The following is a 20,582-nucleotide window of genomic DNA, read 5'->3' on the forward strand; positions in this document are numbered from 1 at the left end:
GTGGCGAAGTATTATGTCTCCCATAAACATAACAAAACATAAAACGTTAATGTACACATAAATTAAATAAAACAAAAACTGCGATCATAAAAATAGGGCAGGAAAGGTAGCAAACAAAAAAAAAACATCACAACTACTACAAACCGTAAAAGAAAAGAGGCGTGTAAGAGGATTAAACAAGGGACACTAAACAGTGGGTTTAAATTATTCACATTTTCACCTGTGGGATTTTCTGTTTTATTTCCGCTACTCATTGCTATCTTTTCTGGTTTCTTAAACACACATACTCACACTCCTTCATATTCTGCACGATATCGAACACAACACATTTTTCGTTTAAAGTAACACATCTACTAGCTACAACTGGCCTTTCTCCCTCTCTTTCGTTAACACGGGGACAAACTTCTGCTTTGACTAACAAAAAAAAAAAACTACCGAGTCGCCGTTTGTGGGTGAGTATTGTTGCGATACAGATTGGTTGGTTTGTTTTACCGATTTCAAATGAACGGTTTAGTAACCTTACACTTAATCGTCGACCTGAACGAGAGAAAGGGAGGGAAAAATCTAACCGAAAGAAACAAAAAACTGTGCGGAGGCTTTTAGATTTGCTTTCTCTAGCACACTGGACGAAACTTCTACTAGCTAATGCCTTAGAACTAAACTAAAACTGAACCGTCAGACAGTTGGGCATTTAGGGCAGTATAGTATTATAGTAAGAAAATAAAGCGCACGCTCTAACCGACGTCACCCCGATATTAGAATGATGGTGATGGTGATTATGAAGATGATGACGATGTACACAGCACATACGAAACAATGCAGGACAAACACACACAGAGGAAACATAGGGAATCATCTTAAAAGGGGAGAGAACTTAGCAATGAAAATTCTTGTTCAGAAGAAAGAGGAGCAAACCCCGCTCCCTAGAAGTTAAACGGTATGGCTGGCTTCGGGTACGAGTAGCCGGTCGTTTCATCCGGTGGCAGATACTCGGGCGCGGGCGTTGTCCGAACGGTCGTGGTCGGAATCTTTGGCGGCAGTGTCAGTGGGTTGGGCGGTTTCGGATAGTCGTACCCGCAGGTACCGTCCGGGTTTAGCTCCGCCTCGCTACAACCCTTGGTCGTGGTCGTAGGTTTAGTGGTGGTGGTAGTAGGCCTTGGAGTTGTCGTCGTTGTCGTCGTCGTCGTTGTCGTCGTCGTCGTTGTCGGTGGACGCGTTGTCGTTCGCTGCAAGAATAGTTGTGTGAATTGTGTTAATCAAAGGTTGCAGGAAGAAAAGGTGCCGCGAAAATGCCATTCTTACTCTCGTGGTGGTTGTTGGTGGAAGATACTCCAGTGGCGGTGTCGTTCGACGTGTTGTGGTCGTCGTGCGCGTGGTGGTCGTAGGACGACGTGTTGTCTGTAAGGACACAGTAAGTTTAAGCTTTAATTTATCAAACCTTTTTGATTGATTTGGTTCTCACCGTCGTTGGTCGCTGGGTGGTGGTCGTACGGACACGATCCGGAATGGTGAACGACTGATCCGGCTTCGGGTAGTCGTAGCCACAGCTTCCGTCCGGATTCTGCTCGGACAGTGGGCACTTGGTCGTGGTTACGACGCGTGGAGTCGTTCGCGTTGTTGGTCGAGTCGTGGTGGTGGTTGTGCGGCGTGTCGTCTGCAATAGATTTAGAGGATTATTATTAGAACTTTTTATCACAAAATACCACTTTTGGGGTAAATGGCATACCGTAGTTATCGGACGCGTCGTTGTTGTTGTGCGGCGCGTTGTTGTCGTTGGCGGTAGATACTCGACAGCCGGTGTGGTTCTTCGGGTTGTCTGTTAAAAACACATATATATTTATTAATTTTACTGTCTTTTAAGCTAAAAATCATTCTATAAGGCAATTGGATTACCGTTGTTGTTGGCCGTGTAGTTGTCGTTGTACGGCGCGTTGCGGTAGTCGTTCGCCTCGTAGTGGTTGTAGTTGGCCTCGTAGTGGTCGGTGGCAAATATTCCTGTGCTGGAGTGGTCCGACGAGTGGTCTGAAACGAATCAGGGGAAGAGATGTTTTAGTTTCAGGATCAGAAACTATTGAGAATGTATTTTCTTTTTGATCCCCCTCCAGTAGTACCGTCGTTGGTCGGCGCGTTGTAGTGGTGGACACTCGGTTTGGCAGTGTGAAGGATTGATCCGGTTTCGGATAGTCGTATCCGCAACTACCGTCCGGATTCTGTGCCGACGGTGGGCACTTTGTAGTGGTGGTTACTACTCTCGGGGGTGTTGTCGTTCTGCGGGTGGTTGTGGTAGTAGGTCTCGTTGTGGTCGTTGTACGACGGGTTGTCTGTTTTGGAAATAAAATAATGTATTACGATATGTAGCAAAAGATACATTTCTCCCAAACTAATCAAGAAGGTTACAGGGCTTCGCAAAATATGTTGGATTATTTTTGGAAATGATCCTGAACCCAAAGCGGATCTTGAATCGATCCTGAGCCCGTTCTGCTTCCGAGGCTGATCCAGATGTTATATCGATCCTGGAACGGATCCTGAACCTGATCTTTAATTTCTTGAATTAATCCAACTGTCATTGAACTGTTCCTGAACCTGTACCAATCTTAGAACGGATACCAAATTCCTGGAACAGACCCCTAATCATTCTTGGAGATGATTCTTAACCAATACCATTTCTGACACTGATTTCCAAACCCATACCGATACTACGACTGATTCTACGACACTGATGCTGAACCTATACCAGTACTGGAACTATTTCTCAACTCATATCGGTTCAATGACTGATCCAGACCCTATGAAGATCCAGGAGCTGATCTTGAATCCCTACCATTTCTGGATCGTATACAAACTCCATGTCGATTATGTTCCAGAATCTCATCTCATACCTATAACGGAATTGAAACTCCAGGAAAAACCATTGCGACATTGGAACTAACAATTGCTACCAGACCAAGAACTATTCCTGTACTCATATTGTACCTAGAAATCATCCTGGGACTGATCTCGGACTGGAACTGGAACAGTTTCTAAATCCATACCATTTCTGGAACAGATTCCAAACCATACAGGTTCTAGGGCTGATCCTGTGCCTATGCCGCTCCTAGAATTGATGGTGTACGCATACCGTTCCCCGAACTAATCTCGAAGCAATATCACATCTGGAACTGGTCCCAATCCATACTGATTCTAAAACTGCTCGGTCTTGCATCTAGATCAGCGGTTTTCAACCGGTGGCGAATTACTCCAAACTTTTTTGGAGAGTCAATTTTGATCAAAATTTCTTTAAATACTATGAGATGCTCGCTCATGTACTTGTGAGTGGGGAATCAAGACCTACATGCACCCTACACATGGGGGGAAAAGCTGCAAAAAGGTTGAAAACCACTAATCTAGATACTGAACCTGCTCCTGTTTTTATTACAGTTCAAAAACCTGGGCATACATCTGTCTCAATCATGGAATGGATTGCGTCCTAGAACTGTTAAAGTATCTATTCCAATTTAGCAATTGATTCTGGTACAATATTGATCCCCTAATCCCAGAAAAATCACAACTTCTTACTAGAATTTGTTTATAGAGAGACACTTTTCCTTACCGTAGTAGTCGCCCGGGTCGTGGTTGTTGTTGGACGACGGGTCGTTGTCGTCGTCGGAGGTAGATACTCTTGCGCCGGCGTAGTTCTGCGTGTAGTCGTCGTGGTGATGCGTGTTGTCTGTGAAAATAGAATAATTTTAATTAAACCTCCTTTTTCCACAAACTTTTCGAACTACAATTTCCTACCGTTGTTGGCCGTCGCGTAGTAGTGGTCGTTGGGACACGATTCGGCAGTGTGAACGACTGATCCGGCTTCGGGTAGTCATAGCCGCAGCTTCCATCAGGATTTTGAGCCGACAGAGGACACTTGGTTGTGGTTACGATTCGTTGTGTCGTTCTGGTTGTTGGCCTGGTAGTTGTGGTAGTACGTCTCGTAGTCTTTAAAGAAAAAAAATCCAAAATTATTATAAAACTGCTTAACATACAGCCAGCTCGCTCCTTGTTACCGTCGTTGTCGGACGAGTGGTTGTAGTCGTGCGCCTGGTGGTCGTTGTAGGTCTGGTTGTGGTCGTCGTACGACGCGTCGTTGTTGTCGGTGGAAGATATTCCTGGGCGGGCGTAGTCCTTCGCGTTGTCGTTGTGGTACGACGTGTTGTCTACAAGCAAAACAAGAATATTCAGTACCGGTCCATCGAATATCGTTTAGCAAACCTCTCTTACAGTGGTTGGTCTGGGTGTTGTGGTTGTTGGGACACGATTTGGCAGGGTGAACGACTGATCAGGCTTCGGATAATCGTAGCCACAGCTTCCGTCAGGATTTCGCTCCGAAACGGGACACTTGGTCGTCGTTACAATGCGCTGAGTGGTTCTAGTCGTTGGGCGTGTGGTCGTTGTCGTTCTACGCGTTGTCTACAATTGAAATGAAAGCAATAAATTAGATACAGACATATTTAGTAGGCAAACATGTCACACCATCACTGACCGTAGTGGTTGGGCGTGTTGTGGTCGTGGTGCGTCGCGTGGTAGTTGTCGTTGGCCGTGTCGTTGTGCGACGTGTGGTCGTTGTCGGCGGCAGATACTCCTGTGCCGGTGTTGTCCTACGCGTTGTGGTTGTTGGGCGACGCGTTGTCTGTAAAATAGTAATGGAATTAGCGGTTTGCTTGCCAATAGAGATAACTTCTCTCTTACCGTCGTCGTTGGCCGACGCGTTGTGGTGGTGGTGGACACTCGGTTAGGCAGCGTAAACGATTGATCCGGCTTCGGATAATCATAGCCACAGCTTCCGTCCGGATTTTGGGCCGACGGTGCGCACTTGGTCGTCGTTACAATGCGCGGCGTTGTGGTCCGTCGCGCAGTGGTAGTTGTTGGCCGCGTTGTGGTTGTAGTGCGACGAGTGGTCTAAAAGGAGGCAAAAATGAATTAAAACGCATTCATGCTTCAGTTTCTATGCAAAACTCACCGTCGTCGTAGGACGAGTGGTGGTCGTCGTACGTCGCGTTGTTGTCGTTGGTGGAAGATACTCCTGTCGTGGCGTTGTCCTGCGCGTGGTGGTCGTCGAAACACGATTCGGAACGGTGAACGATGGATACGGCTTGGGATAGTCATAACCACAGCTGCCATCAGGATTCTGAGCCGACGGTGGACACTTCGTGGTCGTCACAATCCTAGGCGTCGTTGTACGGCGAGTCGTCGTCGTCGTAGGACGCGTGGTGGTCGTGGTACGCCGGGTCGTCTATAAGAATTTGATCAGAATTGCAATTAATTACACACATCAAATCCAATTTCAACACATCAATCAATCAACCACAGACACACACACACGTACCGTAGTTGTTGGTCGCGTCGTTGTACGCCTCGTTGTTGTCGTCGGTGGAAGATATTCCTGCGCTGGCGTCGTTCTGCGAGTGGTTGTCGTACGGCGGGTGGTCTGTTTGAAACAAATTAAAGCCTCACAATTAGTAGGCTGACAACATACCGACCCACCAAAAGCATAACATACCGTCGTCGTCGGGCGGGGCGGTGTTGTAGTCGACACCCGATTTGGCAGCGTGAATGATTGATCGGGCTTCGGGTAATCGTAGCCACAGCTTCCATCCGGATTCTGCTGCGAAACGGGACACTTGGTCGTCGTTACAATGCGCTGAGTGGTTCTGGTTGTCGGCCGCGTCGTGGTGGTTGTGCGGCGTGTAGTCTTTAGGGGAAAGAGAGGAAACAAAATTAAGCATAATTATTTATTCATCTTGATTAAATACCACACGTCCACACGGTGAAAAACAAAACAAAAAACTCACCGTCGTTGTTGGCCTTGTGGTGGTTGTCGTCCTACGGGTCGTTGTCTAAAAAGCGATGTAAACCACAAAATTTAAAGCAAAAAAAACATCATTAGATTATCATAAAAATTCACCATCGCTGTGATTGGCGATCGTAAACCTCGGCCACCTGACCATCCATGTAAGCCCGCGTCTTAGAACATCATCCCACATAATTTATACTATGCCCAAAACAGCGGGCGTGCCTTATGCCCTCCTCTACCCAAAACAGGCCTTGTTTTCCCTCCAATAGTGTGTTAATTTATTCGCTATCTGCCAAAGGGCAAACACAAACCCACAGCAACACAACAACTGCTATCAGCGTCTGGAGATACTCGACAAAGACGAACCAAATGGGTATATTCGGCAATATCGTTTTCCAAAAAAAAAAACCGGTAAAAGCAAACACATTGACTGCTTACTGATGTAACGTTCGCGTGCTACCGGAGGGAAGCCGGAAATAACGGTCAACATTCCAACGTTAAAGTGTTAAACGCTGTACAGATCAAGGGCGCGTGTGTAAACGTAAAGTGTTTGCACTTTACACAAACCACGCGTAAAGTCAGTTCACCAAAGCCCTACCGTTGGTCGTCGCGTAGTGGTGGTCGTTGGGACACGATTCGGCAGGGTGAACGACTGATCCGGCTTCGGGTAGTCGTAGCCACAGCTTCCGTCCGGATTCTGGGCCGACGGTGGACACTTGCTGGTGGTCGTTACGATGCGTGGCGTTGTCGTACGTCGCGTGGTCGTAGTCGGTGGACGTGTGGTTGTGGTCGTTGTTCTACGCGTTGTCTGCAATAAATTTATGACAAAAGGAATGCTTAAAAAAAACATGCTAAAACATCCCAATTTCAACTGCTTACAGTGGTTGTAGGTCGCCGGGTGGTCGTGGTGGTGGGCACACGATTCGGAACGGTGAACGATGGATCCGGCTTCGGATAATCGTAGCCACAGCTGCCGTCAGGATTTTGCGCCGACGGTGGACACTTGGTGGTCGTCACAATCCTGGGCGTCGTTGTACGGCGAGTCGTCGTCGTCGTAGGCCTCGTGGTCGTCGTTGTACGACGCGTAGTCTAGACGGGGAGAAGGTCAACCATCAATACAATGTATAGTGTTTCCAGTGCTCCAATAAAAAGGGAAAACAAACTACCCAACTGAAAACTTACCGTCGTCGTGGGCCGGGTAGTGGTCGTCGTTCGACGTGTAGTGGTGCTCGGCGGGAGATATTCCTGAGCGGGAGTAGTACGACGAGTGGTCTGCAAAAAGGGCAACCAGATACAGTTATAATTGACGCTCCAGGGGGTGATTCTCCCTTCATTACTGCCACTGACGGGTTTGCACGAGACACTTACCGTTGTAGTAGGCCGTGTGGTAGTTGTCGTTCGGCGCGTTGTCGTCGTCGTGGGACGCGTCGTGGTTGTCGTTCGGCGCGTTGTCGTTGTAGTAGGCCGCGTGGTTGTTGTCGTCCTGCGCGTTGTCTAATTGGTAAGAATTGCACAAGAATTAAACGGATATCATTTTTTTACAGATAAAATTATTCAAACCTACCGTTGTCGTTGGTGGCAGATACTCGTTCGGTAGTGTGAACGATTGATCCGGCTTGGGATAATCATAGCCGCAGCTGCCGTCCGGATTCTGGTCGCTTACCGCACACTTGCGGGGCGTCGTTGGCTCCTCGAACGGAACCTTCGGCTTGTCGTAGTGATAGCCATCGTCCTGCAGGATGTTGTTGTTTGAGTAGCCACCGCGCAGCAGCGTAGAAATGTCCGCTCGGGCCGTACCGACGGCCAGCAGCACACCAAGCAATATGGTGGCGCTCTTCTGTGGACGATACAACGTGTGATGAAAATCAGGTTAGTGTAATGAATTAATGACCTAGAGAAAAAATGACCCATCCGGTAGCGAACGAGCAGTAGCGTCGTCTAACGACAGTTGCTTCACAGCTGCCACCTTCAGCACAGCCTCCGACACACGTTTTTTGGGTTAAAGGCCCGCGTGATTAATCGTGCCGCAGCAATGAGATCTGCACCGTCATTCCGACGATACGAGACGGCTCGAGACACGGATGAAGGTGTTAAATCATCGCACAAAAGGAAGGCTGCTCGCGGCCATAGGCCACGCAGGATGTCACCCGGGGCCGAGCCATTTGTAACGCACCGCTGACAGGTTCGCATCAAATCGATAAGGGAACTGTAGATCCGCGGGGGGCCATGCTCGGTGTGTGGCATACGATGGCCATTAATGATTGCTGGTTATGGAGTTTAGTATGAAGATTTTTTTCCGTTTTCTTCTGACGACTTCTTCCTCCCTGCGAAAGGCTAAGCGTCAAGGTCTGTCAAGGTCCGACGGCAAGGTTCTACTGCGCGCGCGCACACACGCGCAAGGATCCGTCACTATTTGTCTAATTTACGATCGCCCAGCTACCCGCGGGGTAGCTTCTTGGCTGGTTTGGCGAGCAACATCACTACCACCACCAACACGCAAAGTGAATTTATCTCCGAAAAGGAAACCCCTTTCAGACGAGTTGCGGTTCAACTACGAAGGTATGTCTCTCATCACCTCCTCATCCTCATCATCTTCCAGCTGGAATGAGAACAATTTTTGCTCAAGGTCCATCGTGTAGCGTATGTGGACGACGAGCCAGTCGAGCGGGATGACACGAGCTCGTCGTTCGTGTACCGGAATGGATCGTTCGCGTGGGCATACTTTCGATTTCCATCCTATGGCACACACTGCTATCGTGTTCTGATCGCATGAGCGCGCTCCGAGCAGTGATCGATTGTGTAATGGTGTCCCGCGTGTGCATTTGCAATCCTGGGGCAGAAATCCCACACGGCAATATACACACAAAAAACAGGCGCCAGACTGGACGATCGATATCTTTACTTTGTCGATCGCTAATGAGTGTTTGCTTTGCTATTTGGAGTTTGCTCAGCAGGACTAGTTTACTGTGCTGCATACGTGTGCCTAAGCGACAAACCTGCGATGCGGTGAGAAGTGTAACTTTAATTGAAGTTCGTTGTTTAGAACACCGTTTGGCTTCTATTAGCAGCGATTGATTATATATTGACCTTAACAGCTTGATGAAATCGAATGCAGTATAAAAAGTAAAATAATGATTTCAGCAATGTTTTGTCATCAAATGGATTTTTAATAATTATTAACATTGAAAAAATAGATTCGAAGTTCATTCCAATACCTCTTAAAGTTTTGTCGTTACTTTCAAAATTCTTTTCAATTATTTGGTTTAAGACTAAGGTAATACAACAAAAAACGTTATTTGGGCCTGCACCCATGTACAGATCAATCCATCTGCACTCAATTTAGTTAAGCTAATGTATTTGAAATCCTAATTAGCATTAACAGTCATCGAACAGATGTTTGCAAGCAGCGCGTGCAAGATCTTCCCGCCGATACCGAACTATTCTTGGTATCGATTTCACATGAACGCCAACAACAACAAAAAAGCGTAATAGTTTAAGCGCATTAAACATGCCCTCCAAAGTGTTGCTAGGTTTTGTATCATTCCACCGCAACTCGTATTTGATTAACATTTAATTGCTATTACTTTTGATTAATCATCCGCAATCTAGGAGATGAGCGTTATTGCCTTGAAGTGGCGCTGCAGCAGAGACTATGCTACGTCCACCTTGTCCACCATCAGGCTGACCTACATACCGCCGATAACAGCATACGATTACAAAGTGTGCAATTCCGAATACCGAATACCGTATGGGAAAACGTGTTGGCGGTGAGGATGATGAGGATGATATTAATCAAATCAACAGCATGCCTGAACGTGACAGATTGGTATGTGAGTATTTAAGCAAGAAGCAGTACTTGATGCTTCTAATCACTAAAACAGCCGGTGTGCATCCTTCCAAATCTCAACCTTGAGAGGTTTAGTACAATGCATTAGAACAGAAGATGACTCTGACCCGTTGTAAAGCGAAAGGTTATTTTATGTTCCAGTAGCTGCTACTGTGTAACATTGCCCTGGGCCGGTGCTTCTACTCTTCCTCAAGTACGATCGAACACAAACGTCCTCGCAGAAGAAGATCTACGCGAGGGTACGCGATCACATCACCGCAAAACCGCTGCAACTTGCTGGGAACATTAAACATTCGCTCACCAACAACAATAACTAATTACTTTCGATTATCGACCACTTATGAATAGCAACCACGGGGGGGATAGCCTGCGGCTACTCACAGCAGCGCTTTGGCGGTTGAACGAAATCACGGAAAATAAGTTGTACGGCGTGAAGAGGCACAGACGCACGAGTGACAAGAAGTATTAATGTACATACATACGGACACACACACGCACACGTAAATGTCGCTTCCGTTGGTGAGGCATCGCAGTGTCTGAGGGGTCCGAAGGGGTACACAACCGTGATCGTAGGTGTCAGCAAGTACGTGTAGGACATGATTGTCCAAAAGCTTCACGATCAGCGCGAGACCGGTTCACATACTCTAGGTGTTGTTCTTGCCGAAAGGTATGCAAATAATGACCCACTTCTGGAACTTGGTTCTATGAGTATGCTTCTAAGGGGTGGAGGATGAGGCGCAATGTTTACCTTTCGTTTTGTTTCCTGTCATACCCTCTTTTATTTACATTTTTTTTGTGTTGTACTGAATATATTAAGTGATCTTTTTTTTATCTCAACGTATTCTTATGGTATTTTGATGTTTTCGATTGGTCGTCTATTTTATGATTATTGTTTTGACATATGCAATATTTTTATGTATTAATCATATAATTAATAATTTCATCCAATATCTAAATTGGAATGATTTGAGAAAGTTTGTTATTTTTATAATTATTAAACCGAATTAGTAATATAAATTAACAATAACTATACTATATACACTTATTTAAGAAACAAACAAAAAAATAATATAACACTCCTTCGTTACTTTTCAAACAGCACACGAGGTCAAATGGAGCGCTAAAATAAAAGACTTCAACGCCACCCAAAGCGACGAACCCCGTGCTATCTTAACGTAGTGTGTTAATGTGTTAAATTACTTGCCATTTGTACATGAGTGTACCTATAAAACACGAATTGGGCTAAACTACACTCATTAGAAGGGTATTGCCCTCTCCCGGTATGATGTGAGTAAATCTTTGCGATGTAAATCAAAATTGGACAAATTTCGGACTAGTTCAAGGTAAAGTAAAAAAAAACCTAATCTTTTATCCTCTTTGGTGGAGAATCGAGTCCATTGCTCCATCTTCTATTTTTGAAGTAGACAACATGATGGCAGCAATTTAATGACAATCATTCTACAATGCATGCAGACGCTGTTTGCAAACTTCGCCCTCTAACCACTAAAGGATGCAACGAATTAAATGCTATGAGTTGACATGTTCGGCGGAGCGGAACGTCTGTCTCGTTAGTTGGCTATTCTTGAATGACCATTCTATGTGTCAGTATGATTGCTCTTCCACATTCGTCACAATATGGGACAATCTGTTCACGCTCAGTACTGGGTGAATCCACGGGGTGAACAGTGCAGGACATAACCTCCTACTCAGTAACCTTTACTCGATTTTACATCTCCATAACCCCCGTGTATGGTTCGATCCGCTGAAGGTCACATCCTGCACACAGTGGATAATCGGTCTCGCCTTGCCTTCTTCCCTCCCGCTGCTCTTAAACCCTCAAAAAAAAAAAAAACAAACTGAACTGAAAACCAGTTGAAATAACGATCATCTTCGATGCCGCGGCAGCCTTAATAAAGATGCGGCTCGTTACGCAACCACGGCGCTGCGATGTGCCCCGTACGCATTATAACTGGTTCGACAGGGCTTCGACGCGACGCATCCCATCGAAGGGCACACACCGCGTGAACCGCGCGTACCAAACCATCAAGCCATCACCCACAAGCCGTACGTTCGTCGATATGAAGACGACTAGTGGTTTGCCTTCCAAAGAGGGTAATATAATAAATTGATTTCTGATAAAAGACACCACGCTACTATAAATAAGCAAAAGCACCCCCAAACACGACTGCTGCACCATCTTCATCAGTGGAGGAGGAGTAATCTTCCTCCTAAGTATGATGTTTCGGGGCTTTCGTGTTGATTAAAGTCATCGCCTGAGGATATCGTGTAGCGCGAAGCTTAGTGGTACGCCCCATTAGTCTTCGATTGGCGTGCGTTTGTTTTGTAGCAAATCTTAATTTAATAAAATAAACTTTAACGTTTTCATAATGACGGCCTATCTTCCCTTTACGGTATGCTATCACATTGACCTAATGATCCTTCTATTCTGGCCCCAAGGCACTCCACCTAATCCTATAAAAAAGTGCACGCTTTTGTTTTGTGTCAGCTTGATTGAAGCTGCTGCTATTTCGCTGATGACAAAAACATGCTCGCCGAGTGGGATACTTCACACCCGTTAGCGGTTCCGTAGCGGATACAATTGTCCTTCGGTCAATTGAGTTCTTTCGCTCACTGGCCCCGCGTCTTCTACAGGCGGATAACGCTCTGGGCGCTTGGGCGTTATAAAGCGCCTTGGTGTGCAGAGGTGGTTTGTGGCTTTATGTTTGTGTCGTTCGATTTTCTACTAGACCGGTAAAGCCGACGGCGGGGAAGCGGACACAAGCACAAGCACGACAGGTGGAGAAGAAATAGATCCGATGGGTTGAGAGCGATGATACCGTTTCAAGGTCGCCATTGGAAGATGCTAATGGAATTCTCGGGTAGGCGCGTGATGTGCTGTATTGGATCGACACGGCTGCCTTTCCCTTTCGATGAATTTTAAATAATTTTGATTGAACGGAACAACCGTATGTTTAAGGAAGGAGATAAATGAGTTTATTTGGATCGATAATTACTACCCTAAATATGATGATCACAAATCTGACCACAGAAATATGACAATACTTTAGATGTGCGGGCAAATCATCAAATCATCAAAAAATATTAAAAGATAAAGTAATTAAAAGTCTAATAACAAGGCCATTTTTATCAATTATTTACCAATTGAATATGCCTTTTTTAAATAAATCCAAATGGATGTCAAAGTTGAAACTAAGTTGTATCACTGATTTATTTATTTTATTGTGTTTAGTTTTTTATATCTATGTTCAGATCATGTTGATCATTTTTACACCTTTAGATAACTTTCAAAAGTGTAATAGAAGGAGGCGTTTAAATTATTTGTCTAACTTTACGTTAATCCCTTTAAAATATATATTGTCTTTTGATCTAGAGGCAAAAACATTTGCAAAAGTATAAAACAAAACAAAAAAATAGAGAAAAAGTTCAGTTACTAGTTCTAGTAATATCAATTAGTTAATATCAAATACTCTAAATGCTATAAATAATCAATTTATATTATTATGCTTGTTTATTCTGAAGAAAATCAAACTTTGTACTGATCACATAAGGCAAGAGAGCAAACAAGCGAATGCAACATAATTTCTGTAATTTTAAAGAATTCGATTTAAAGAATTATTAAGGGTTTTTTGTTAGAATAAGCATTGTTCAAACTAGCTATTAATTATTTATTAAAAGTATAAAACATTGACTATTTGTCTAAAGTTTGGTTCAATCCAGATACAAATTAAGAGACAATACGATTGCACAACACAAATGGCATGGAAAATGAACTAAATCTCCTTTAGAATTAAGCTCAATTGTTCAACTCTTCACATTGTCTAAGCTTTAAGATTCATACCGTGTACAGTTCTTACGGATTGCTTATTCAAAACAATTCTGGAAGAAACAAAACAGCAACAAAAAACGCTATCATTTTTATATCTCCTCGCTCCCTCTATCAGCTAATCTAATCTTCCGACACACAGGTCGGCACCTTTGCAGTTACGGTCATTGGTCAAATTACGACAACTCGGCACACGGCTAAGCACCCGTACCTTGCCCGTACGCACGTCCGCTCTACCGTATCCACACACACGCCAAACGCGACAAATTGCTGAGACGGTTTGCTATCTTAATTGAATTATCTAGCAGAAAAAAACACAAACGCGCACACACACACACACACACAAACGAAAAGCCACGGAACGGCTGGAGGTGAAGGCTTTTTGTTCCTCTCTTTTGGGGCGCGCTCTAAAATGTGTCACTCTGTGCACACAAGTCACACGGACACGGACACCAACCCAACCATTAACTGGCCAGCCGTCACCAGCGCCAGCAGAATATGCCGGAACGTTTTTTTGTATTGCCGATCGTTTGAACCAAACACAAGACAAGATGGTTAGTAGATTGCGCAGAACGGTGGGCTTAAGTCTGCATGGGGAACGCTACGCGGCCTAATCTTTGTCACCTTCTGACACGGTACGGTATGGTGTGGCAGTTGCGTGAAGAGAGACAAAAATGGGACCACAATTTGCACAATCGCATCGCGGTCCGAAATGCAAAAACCATCGTCTAGTGGGGCAGTAGGTCCCCGCATGCCAAAGGGGCACCAAACAATCCTCTTGCGCACCACCGCTCATCGCAGCTTGAATGCAATCGGGTGGGAAACATCGTCACCTCCGAGGGCTTGACGATCTTGGCAAAATTGCAGCATGCAACAGTGTCACGGTCTAGCAGCACAGAGGCCTTAGGGAAGAGAATCTTTATAACCACGTTATTAGTAGACTGTCTCTCTTTCCGCTTTTCGCTGTTCTTATCCTTATTGTTCTTGCAAGATCACTCAATCATCGACGGAATCAGGCACGAAGGTTGATATTCGACACCGTGCCAAAATGTCAGTGTCCCGTCCCAGGCAGTGACAAATGACCCAATAACATTTGATGACCATTTGGAAAAGGTACAAGGCATAATTTCGGGATGCAAACAAAACACCCAACGGTATCCTGCATTCCCTGATGAAAGTAATAGATTGCAGAAAGAATTTAAATAAAAAAACGAGGTACAAGATCGCTATCTTAGCGGCAGTAAGCTAACGACGATATCATTAATAGTCGTTCTCGGACATCTGGCCACATTCTTCTCTGACGTCTAACTATCAAACTGCACAGAGCCTCGATGGGTGACGAGACCAACGAAGTTCGATGACCCACACACTCAGAACGTCCCGAACCTGACGTCAGCCTGCGGTCAAGGTGCGGCGAACTTAAAAAAAAAGTTTAACGATTTCGCATGCACAGATGCCCGACCCCATATGTTGGTGTTGGAGATAAGCCAAAACAAACCCCAACAAAAAAAGGCATTTACACAATTATTTGACAAAAATGTTCCTATCCTTCCTTTTTTTGTTGTTGCGCTAGCAGATCTTTCTCTCTAGCCAAGAACCCGTCCGAAAGAGGTAAAGTAAGTTAACGATCTTTCTCTACTACGTGCCGGCATGTTCTTGATTTTCGCCGACCGAGGCCGGTTTCTCGTGGGAAGGGACCTATTGGGGAGGGATAATAGGATTAGTATGCCGACACACGGTTTAATGAGTGTGATCGTGTCCATAGGCCAACGGGAGGGATGTGGTCTAGGAGCTCTCTTGATCGGACGAAATTAGATAATGGAAGGAAGGAACGAACTAGACATTAATGTTTCCATCTGTCGTGAGTTGAATAATTGACGATATCGCTGTTGAAGTCTCAAAATACTTCTGAAATCTGAATAGAAGGGACATGAGAAGGCGAATTTCCCTTAAAATTCACTCTGTAGAAATCAAGACCAGACATTTAAAAGGCCCAACTAAAACCAGTGATTCATCGCCAGTAGAGTGAAAATGAAATTTTAGTCAAATTTATTTGAAAATGAACAGACTTATTGTTCAAGCATTTTTACAATTCTACGATCGTAGCAGGGTTTCCGATAGGTACGTAATAAGCATATATGACGGCGACCAACTCGAGATGATAAAGGATCTCTAGATTCTGTGATCTTAAAACGGTCGTAACTTCAGATAACAAGATCAGCAGCGACATCCAGAGACGCAATGTGCAGAAGAATCATGTATACTATGGGCTTCCCCATCTGCTGAGATCCAGAAGACTTCGAAACCTCACGAAATGTGAGATATATCACACATTGATTCGTCCGGTCGTCGTCTATGAACACGAGTCTTAGGTCATTCGAGCGGAGTTCAAGTTGATAAACTTAGCATCAGAGAATGTTTGATACCTCTATGAACAACATAATGTAATGTACTAAAATTGAACCGATACAAAAGAGCAAAAAAGTAGTACTTTTGAAAGAAACTGTGTCGGCAAGAAACTCTTATAAACGAGCATATCCATCTCACTTATTGAGGAAACTTAAAATTGAGGAACAATCCAGACTTTTCAAGATCATTTCACATATGTATCCTAACCATTTGGATCATCTTCGATCGAAGCCCCAAGTCTGGGACATGTTGTCTTCCATCTCATCTGGGCGTTGCCACCATTTTATCAATGAAGCATTAAAAACTATGCCACGATCAGGTGATTGCTACACCGCAAAAGCGACACGCCTCGTCGTTTTAGCGCCGAGATCATCCGAGATCATTTCAAGATTTGATCAAACAACGACAACGTCACACTCAAAACCCCATATAGATGACAACCATCCAAGAGTCGATAATTGTTATCAGCAATCCAGCCACAAAAACAACCGCGGACCAATGACCTTCTCTCCTGCTCGTCGGGGGCACGTTGGTGCATCGGGTGGACCCGGGCGGCGATCCAGTTTTCCAAGTGTGCCGAAAACGAAAACAAAAGTGTGCCCCCGACCGGTTTGCTGCCGAAGACACCCGGCCGGCTTGTGGGGCGCGTGCATGCCCGGCCGCAAGATGTCACTGGGTGACCTATCAACCAGTTCCGAACATGTTCACGGTCTTCACTTCGGGCGACTGATTAGCATCCCGCAACACGCCCGTGAGCCCCCCGTGTTTGTGTGTGTGTGTGTTTCAGTGTCATGCATCGCTTCTAGTCTTTCGTCTAACCGTTTGTTATATAACGAATCTGCACTCATTCCCGAGAGGGAAGGGAGCCCCATTTTTTTGAGGTCGTCTCCAGGGGAGATTCATTGCCCGGCCGCTCTTGTTGCAATCTTGGCCTAAGTTATGGCTCCCCTGCGCTGTCATTTGACGCAACGGGGGATGGGGTAAGGGAAGGGGAAATGCAACGACAGCCGAGAGCATCAGGTTCACCTCAATGTGGGAAGATCGGTCTTCTCGGTTACTAGGGCAGCTTGGCGACCCTTCGGGGGGCGCAGATAACAACAACCTGACCTGATGCAAGCTGCTGCTGCTGCTGCAGGTGGAAAAGCATAACCATTAGCATAACCAAATATCAATCATCCATATTTATGAGACCCACACACACACAGCCATACATTCCGGGTACTACCAAAAAAGCCCCGAGTTTTAGGGTGCTTTGGACTCTGTCGCAGGCGGGAAACCTCAATTTCTTTCATGCAACCCACCTTTACCGAGATTACAAGGAAATTGTTCGCCAAAAAGTATGCTCCACACCGGCGGCTGCTCGCAAAACTTGTCCCCTTGATGCAAACACCGAAATGATAATGAAGTTTTCATGTTTCCCCATTTCCCTTCCTTTCGGTGTCTCCCCCCCAGAAGTGATACAATATTTCGCATTCCACCATCCCACCTCGTTTTCTTTGCGCCCGTGGACCAAACGATTGTATGGTGCATCGTGCAAGGAGCGCACCACCGTGCAACTGCTGTTTGCTGTCACCATTGCTGGCTTTTGTGACAGTTTCGGGCGGGATCACTTCTGGCCGCGGTTCGGTTGATCAAACAATGAGCTCGTTATGGTATTTTACCGCCGTCACCGTACGGTAAAACGGTTTGTTTAAATCAGCTCACCTGGGTGGACAATAATGCTGGCGGTGATGAGGACGGTAGGGAGAAGTATTAAATAAATCTTCCCATGCTTGTGTGGAGCATTTGGTCGATTTTTGTGTGTGTGTGTGTGTGTGTGTGTGTGTGTGTGTGTGTGTGTTTGTGTGTGTGGAATGCAAGCCTCTATGGGCACATATGAGCTTTTGGGGGAGCAACTCTGTTTAGGGAAATGAGCGTTACGGTTAGATAATGTGAAAGAGTGTTGTACAAACAGACGAAAAAATTGATTGCGTATTGCACACTTCTTTCCACTAAAAGAGTAATATCAAAATTATTGGACTTTTCTTTTAACTGCTTCAAACTATTAAAATTCTATGTTTTTGAATGAATATTTTTGAATCAATACCTGTGAAATAGTACTTCAAAATGTGTTTCCAAGTCCTCCCGTACGGGCCAGAACTGTAACGAGTGATCTATTACGATACGATCAATGATCTGAGGATCAACCCAGTCGACAAGCTTTCTGGCCATTTTGGGGAAGTTTATCTTGAACAGGCGCTTGGCTAAAGAACTTTGCTTCACTATTGAAAATATGGATAAACCATTTGACACGCTTCAAGTATATTAGCAAGTAATTTCCCATCGCTTAAAAGCAAGGTAAAATGTCCGAAAAGTGAAAAATTGAGTCTCGTATGGCAATTTGTCAACAAGCGACGAACCCCGTTAGTTCACTTTTTAAAGAACTGCTCCTAAAGCATCCTTAAAAAAGGTCTAAAAAACACCGAAACTGGAAGATTTATCCTCTCCAACGTGTAGCCTACACATTGATCCTTTGGATTATTTGATTATTCTAGTCGATAGAACATGATATGGCTGACCAGCACGTCTCCAATTACGATTAGGTGAAAACATAGACCATTGCATGGATAGCGGCCGAACAGACCAAGTTTCACGATGAAAACCGTAAAAAGATTGGAAAAAGTAGGGTTAAACGACGAAAAATACTTTGAGCATTGAATTGATTGCCAAGTTGTCCAGATAATCGAATTTACTAGTTATAAAAATAAATTGAAATGGATATGGTTTTGATATCACGATGCATTGGTATCGATAAATTGATTTCAAGCATTGCTCTTCACTAAAACACACCTAACCTAAGTCACACACCACATGACGACACCATGGCGAATTCCCATTCTTCACCCAATTGCTAATTAAAACACAGCGAAGATCGTCCGAAGGTCCTTCAAAGAGATCCCCCACGCGCCATCAACCACCGCTACAATGTTACAACTTTCTCTTGCAAGAATGTGATTCACCCCAAGGATCAACGGGCCGGTTGGAAATTTATGCATTCTGTGTATCACCGTATAATATTAGATATTTAAAACAAAACAAAAAACCCCACAGCCACTGACTCATCTTCACGATGTCCTGTTGCGTTCTAGAGAGCCACTCCGGTCCAGTATTAGCGCACGTGTTTGTGCTTCCCTCAACGGTTCTCGGACAGAACAAGAAACATACACAGCAATGTTACTTGCTGCTTATCTCAATCAGAACACGCTGCTTGTTCTCCGGGTGGTATCTTAACCACCGAAAGCACCTCAGCAAAAAAGGGGCAAAAAAAAGGAAGCGATCGTTTTCACCACTTGCGCCTCGCGCACACAATCGGTAGTAATCGATCGAGCTGGCGCAGCAGCAACGGCCGAAGCATTTGCATAAACAACACATTCACCGTAAATCATGACAATTTATCCATCATTTCTAGGTACGTGTGCTGCAGAAGCTGCCGCTGGTCGGGCGCGTTTTGTTCTACGGCAAATGCAAGTAACTCTCGCGCCAGATGATCCGAACGAACGAATGAGTGTGTGGGGAAGTCGTCACGAAATATCAACATTCCTTGCTAAACGAGGTGACAGATCGTCAAGAATCTGCGATATATTCTGCAGGGAGGAACCACACATACACACAGCGTTAAGCACGCACGTATCTACAAACGATCGCTGTCGGTGTGGTAGGAGCATCCGGATACACCACGGGCGAACGGTTCTCTTAGCGCCAACCCCCAAGACGGATGTACCAGGTCGATCCTACCGATTCATATACCGAACGTGTCCTGCGTTTATGTCACAGGGTTGAGTCACTTACTGCGCGCCACCCACTCACATCAAAAGGGAGCAACCAGAAACTGGATCCTACTGAAAGCGATATCTCCATCTGGCAGCCAATTTCAATAGTGCGATCACGTTTTGACGGACGTGCTCGTAATATCCTGAGCGTCACTTTTCATTCTTGACGCGCGAAGAAGCTCCACTCAACTCACCATTTTCGAGCACACGGCAATGCACACCATTCAAGTAGGAGGGGGAAGATTGTTCTACAGCGATTCTTTGATCTTCAAGCAGCTACAATTAATCCATAAAAAAAGGCTGCGTCTTGCGTACTTGCGGTGTGCGGTCACTATATTCACTGTTCTAAGCACGTTTTACACCTAATATGGCAGTGTTGAATTGTTCACAAAAACAACTTTGTCTTCCTTGTATTTACATTTGCACTAATTCTTTCTTTGCGATGCACAATGATTGATCCTTGCACTTCAGGCACCACCCTTGCTCACGAGCGCCACAAGCAAAAAATGATGTCCCCTACACGGCGAGGCACACCGGCACACGCAGAACGATCCTAAACGCGCCAAAATCGCCAGCCGACTGAAATGCGCTGCGAATTACAAAGGCTTATTTATACCGTTTCCCATCATCCGGCGGGAGATGGGCGGGAGATGATGACGATCTACTCACTATGGTGAGCACAGATGCGTCTCGCCGTAGCCAGCGCGCGCGCGCGCGCAAAGCTTGAACCGCGTGCGTGTCGCGTGTGTTGCGCGACGTGCGTCAGTTTGGTTTGGTGTGAATCAGTGAATTTGGGTGGTGGGCTTATGATCGTGAAATCCTTTTTTCCCATGTTTTTAGTAATTGATTTGA

General features: G+C 45.2%; 1 protein-coding gene across 1 annotated transcript; it reads right to left on the reverse strand.

Annotated features, from left to right (window-relative positions):
* Window positions 1–198: 198 nt before the first annotated feature.
* LOC120895472 (mucin-2-like) lies at window positions 199–20,309 on the reverse strand. The gene is made up of 22 exons (XM_040298905.1): window positions 19,925–20,309; window positions 7,386–7,658; window positions 7,190–7,315; window positions 7,004–7,093; window positions 6,701–6,910; window positions 6,420–6,629; window positions 5,820–5,864; window positions 5,528–5,719; window positions 5,354–5,455; window positions 4,988–5,260; window positions 4,717–4,926; window positions 4,511–4,657; window positions 4,249–4,437; window positions 4,035–4,184; window positions 3,775–3,966; window positions 3,590–3,706; window positions 2,112–2,321; window positions 1,894–2,022; window positions 1,727–1,816; window positions 1,463–1,654; window positions 1,303–1,398; window positions 199–1,226 (listed from the first exon to the last, which is right to left on the reverse strand). The coding sequence occupies exons 1-22, from the start codon at window positions 19,952–19,954 to the stop codon at window positions 924–926; spliced, it is 3,576 nt and encodes a 1,191-aa protein (XP_040154839.1). The 5' UTR covers window positions 19,955–20,309; the 3' UTR covers window positions 199–923.
* Between the last annotated feature and the right edge of the window lie 273 nt (window positions 20,310–20,582).

The sequence above is a fragment of the Anopheles arabiensis genome, chromosome 2, assembly GCF_016920715.1.
Source record: "Anopheles arabiensis isolate DONGOLA chromosome 2, AaraD3, whole genome shotgun sequence".
Lineage (NCBI taxonomy): Eukaryota > Metazoa > Arthropoda > Insecta > Diptera > Culicidae > Anopheles > Anopheles arabiensis.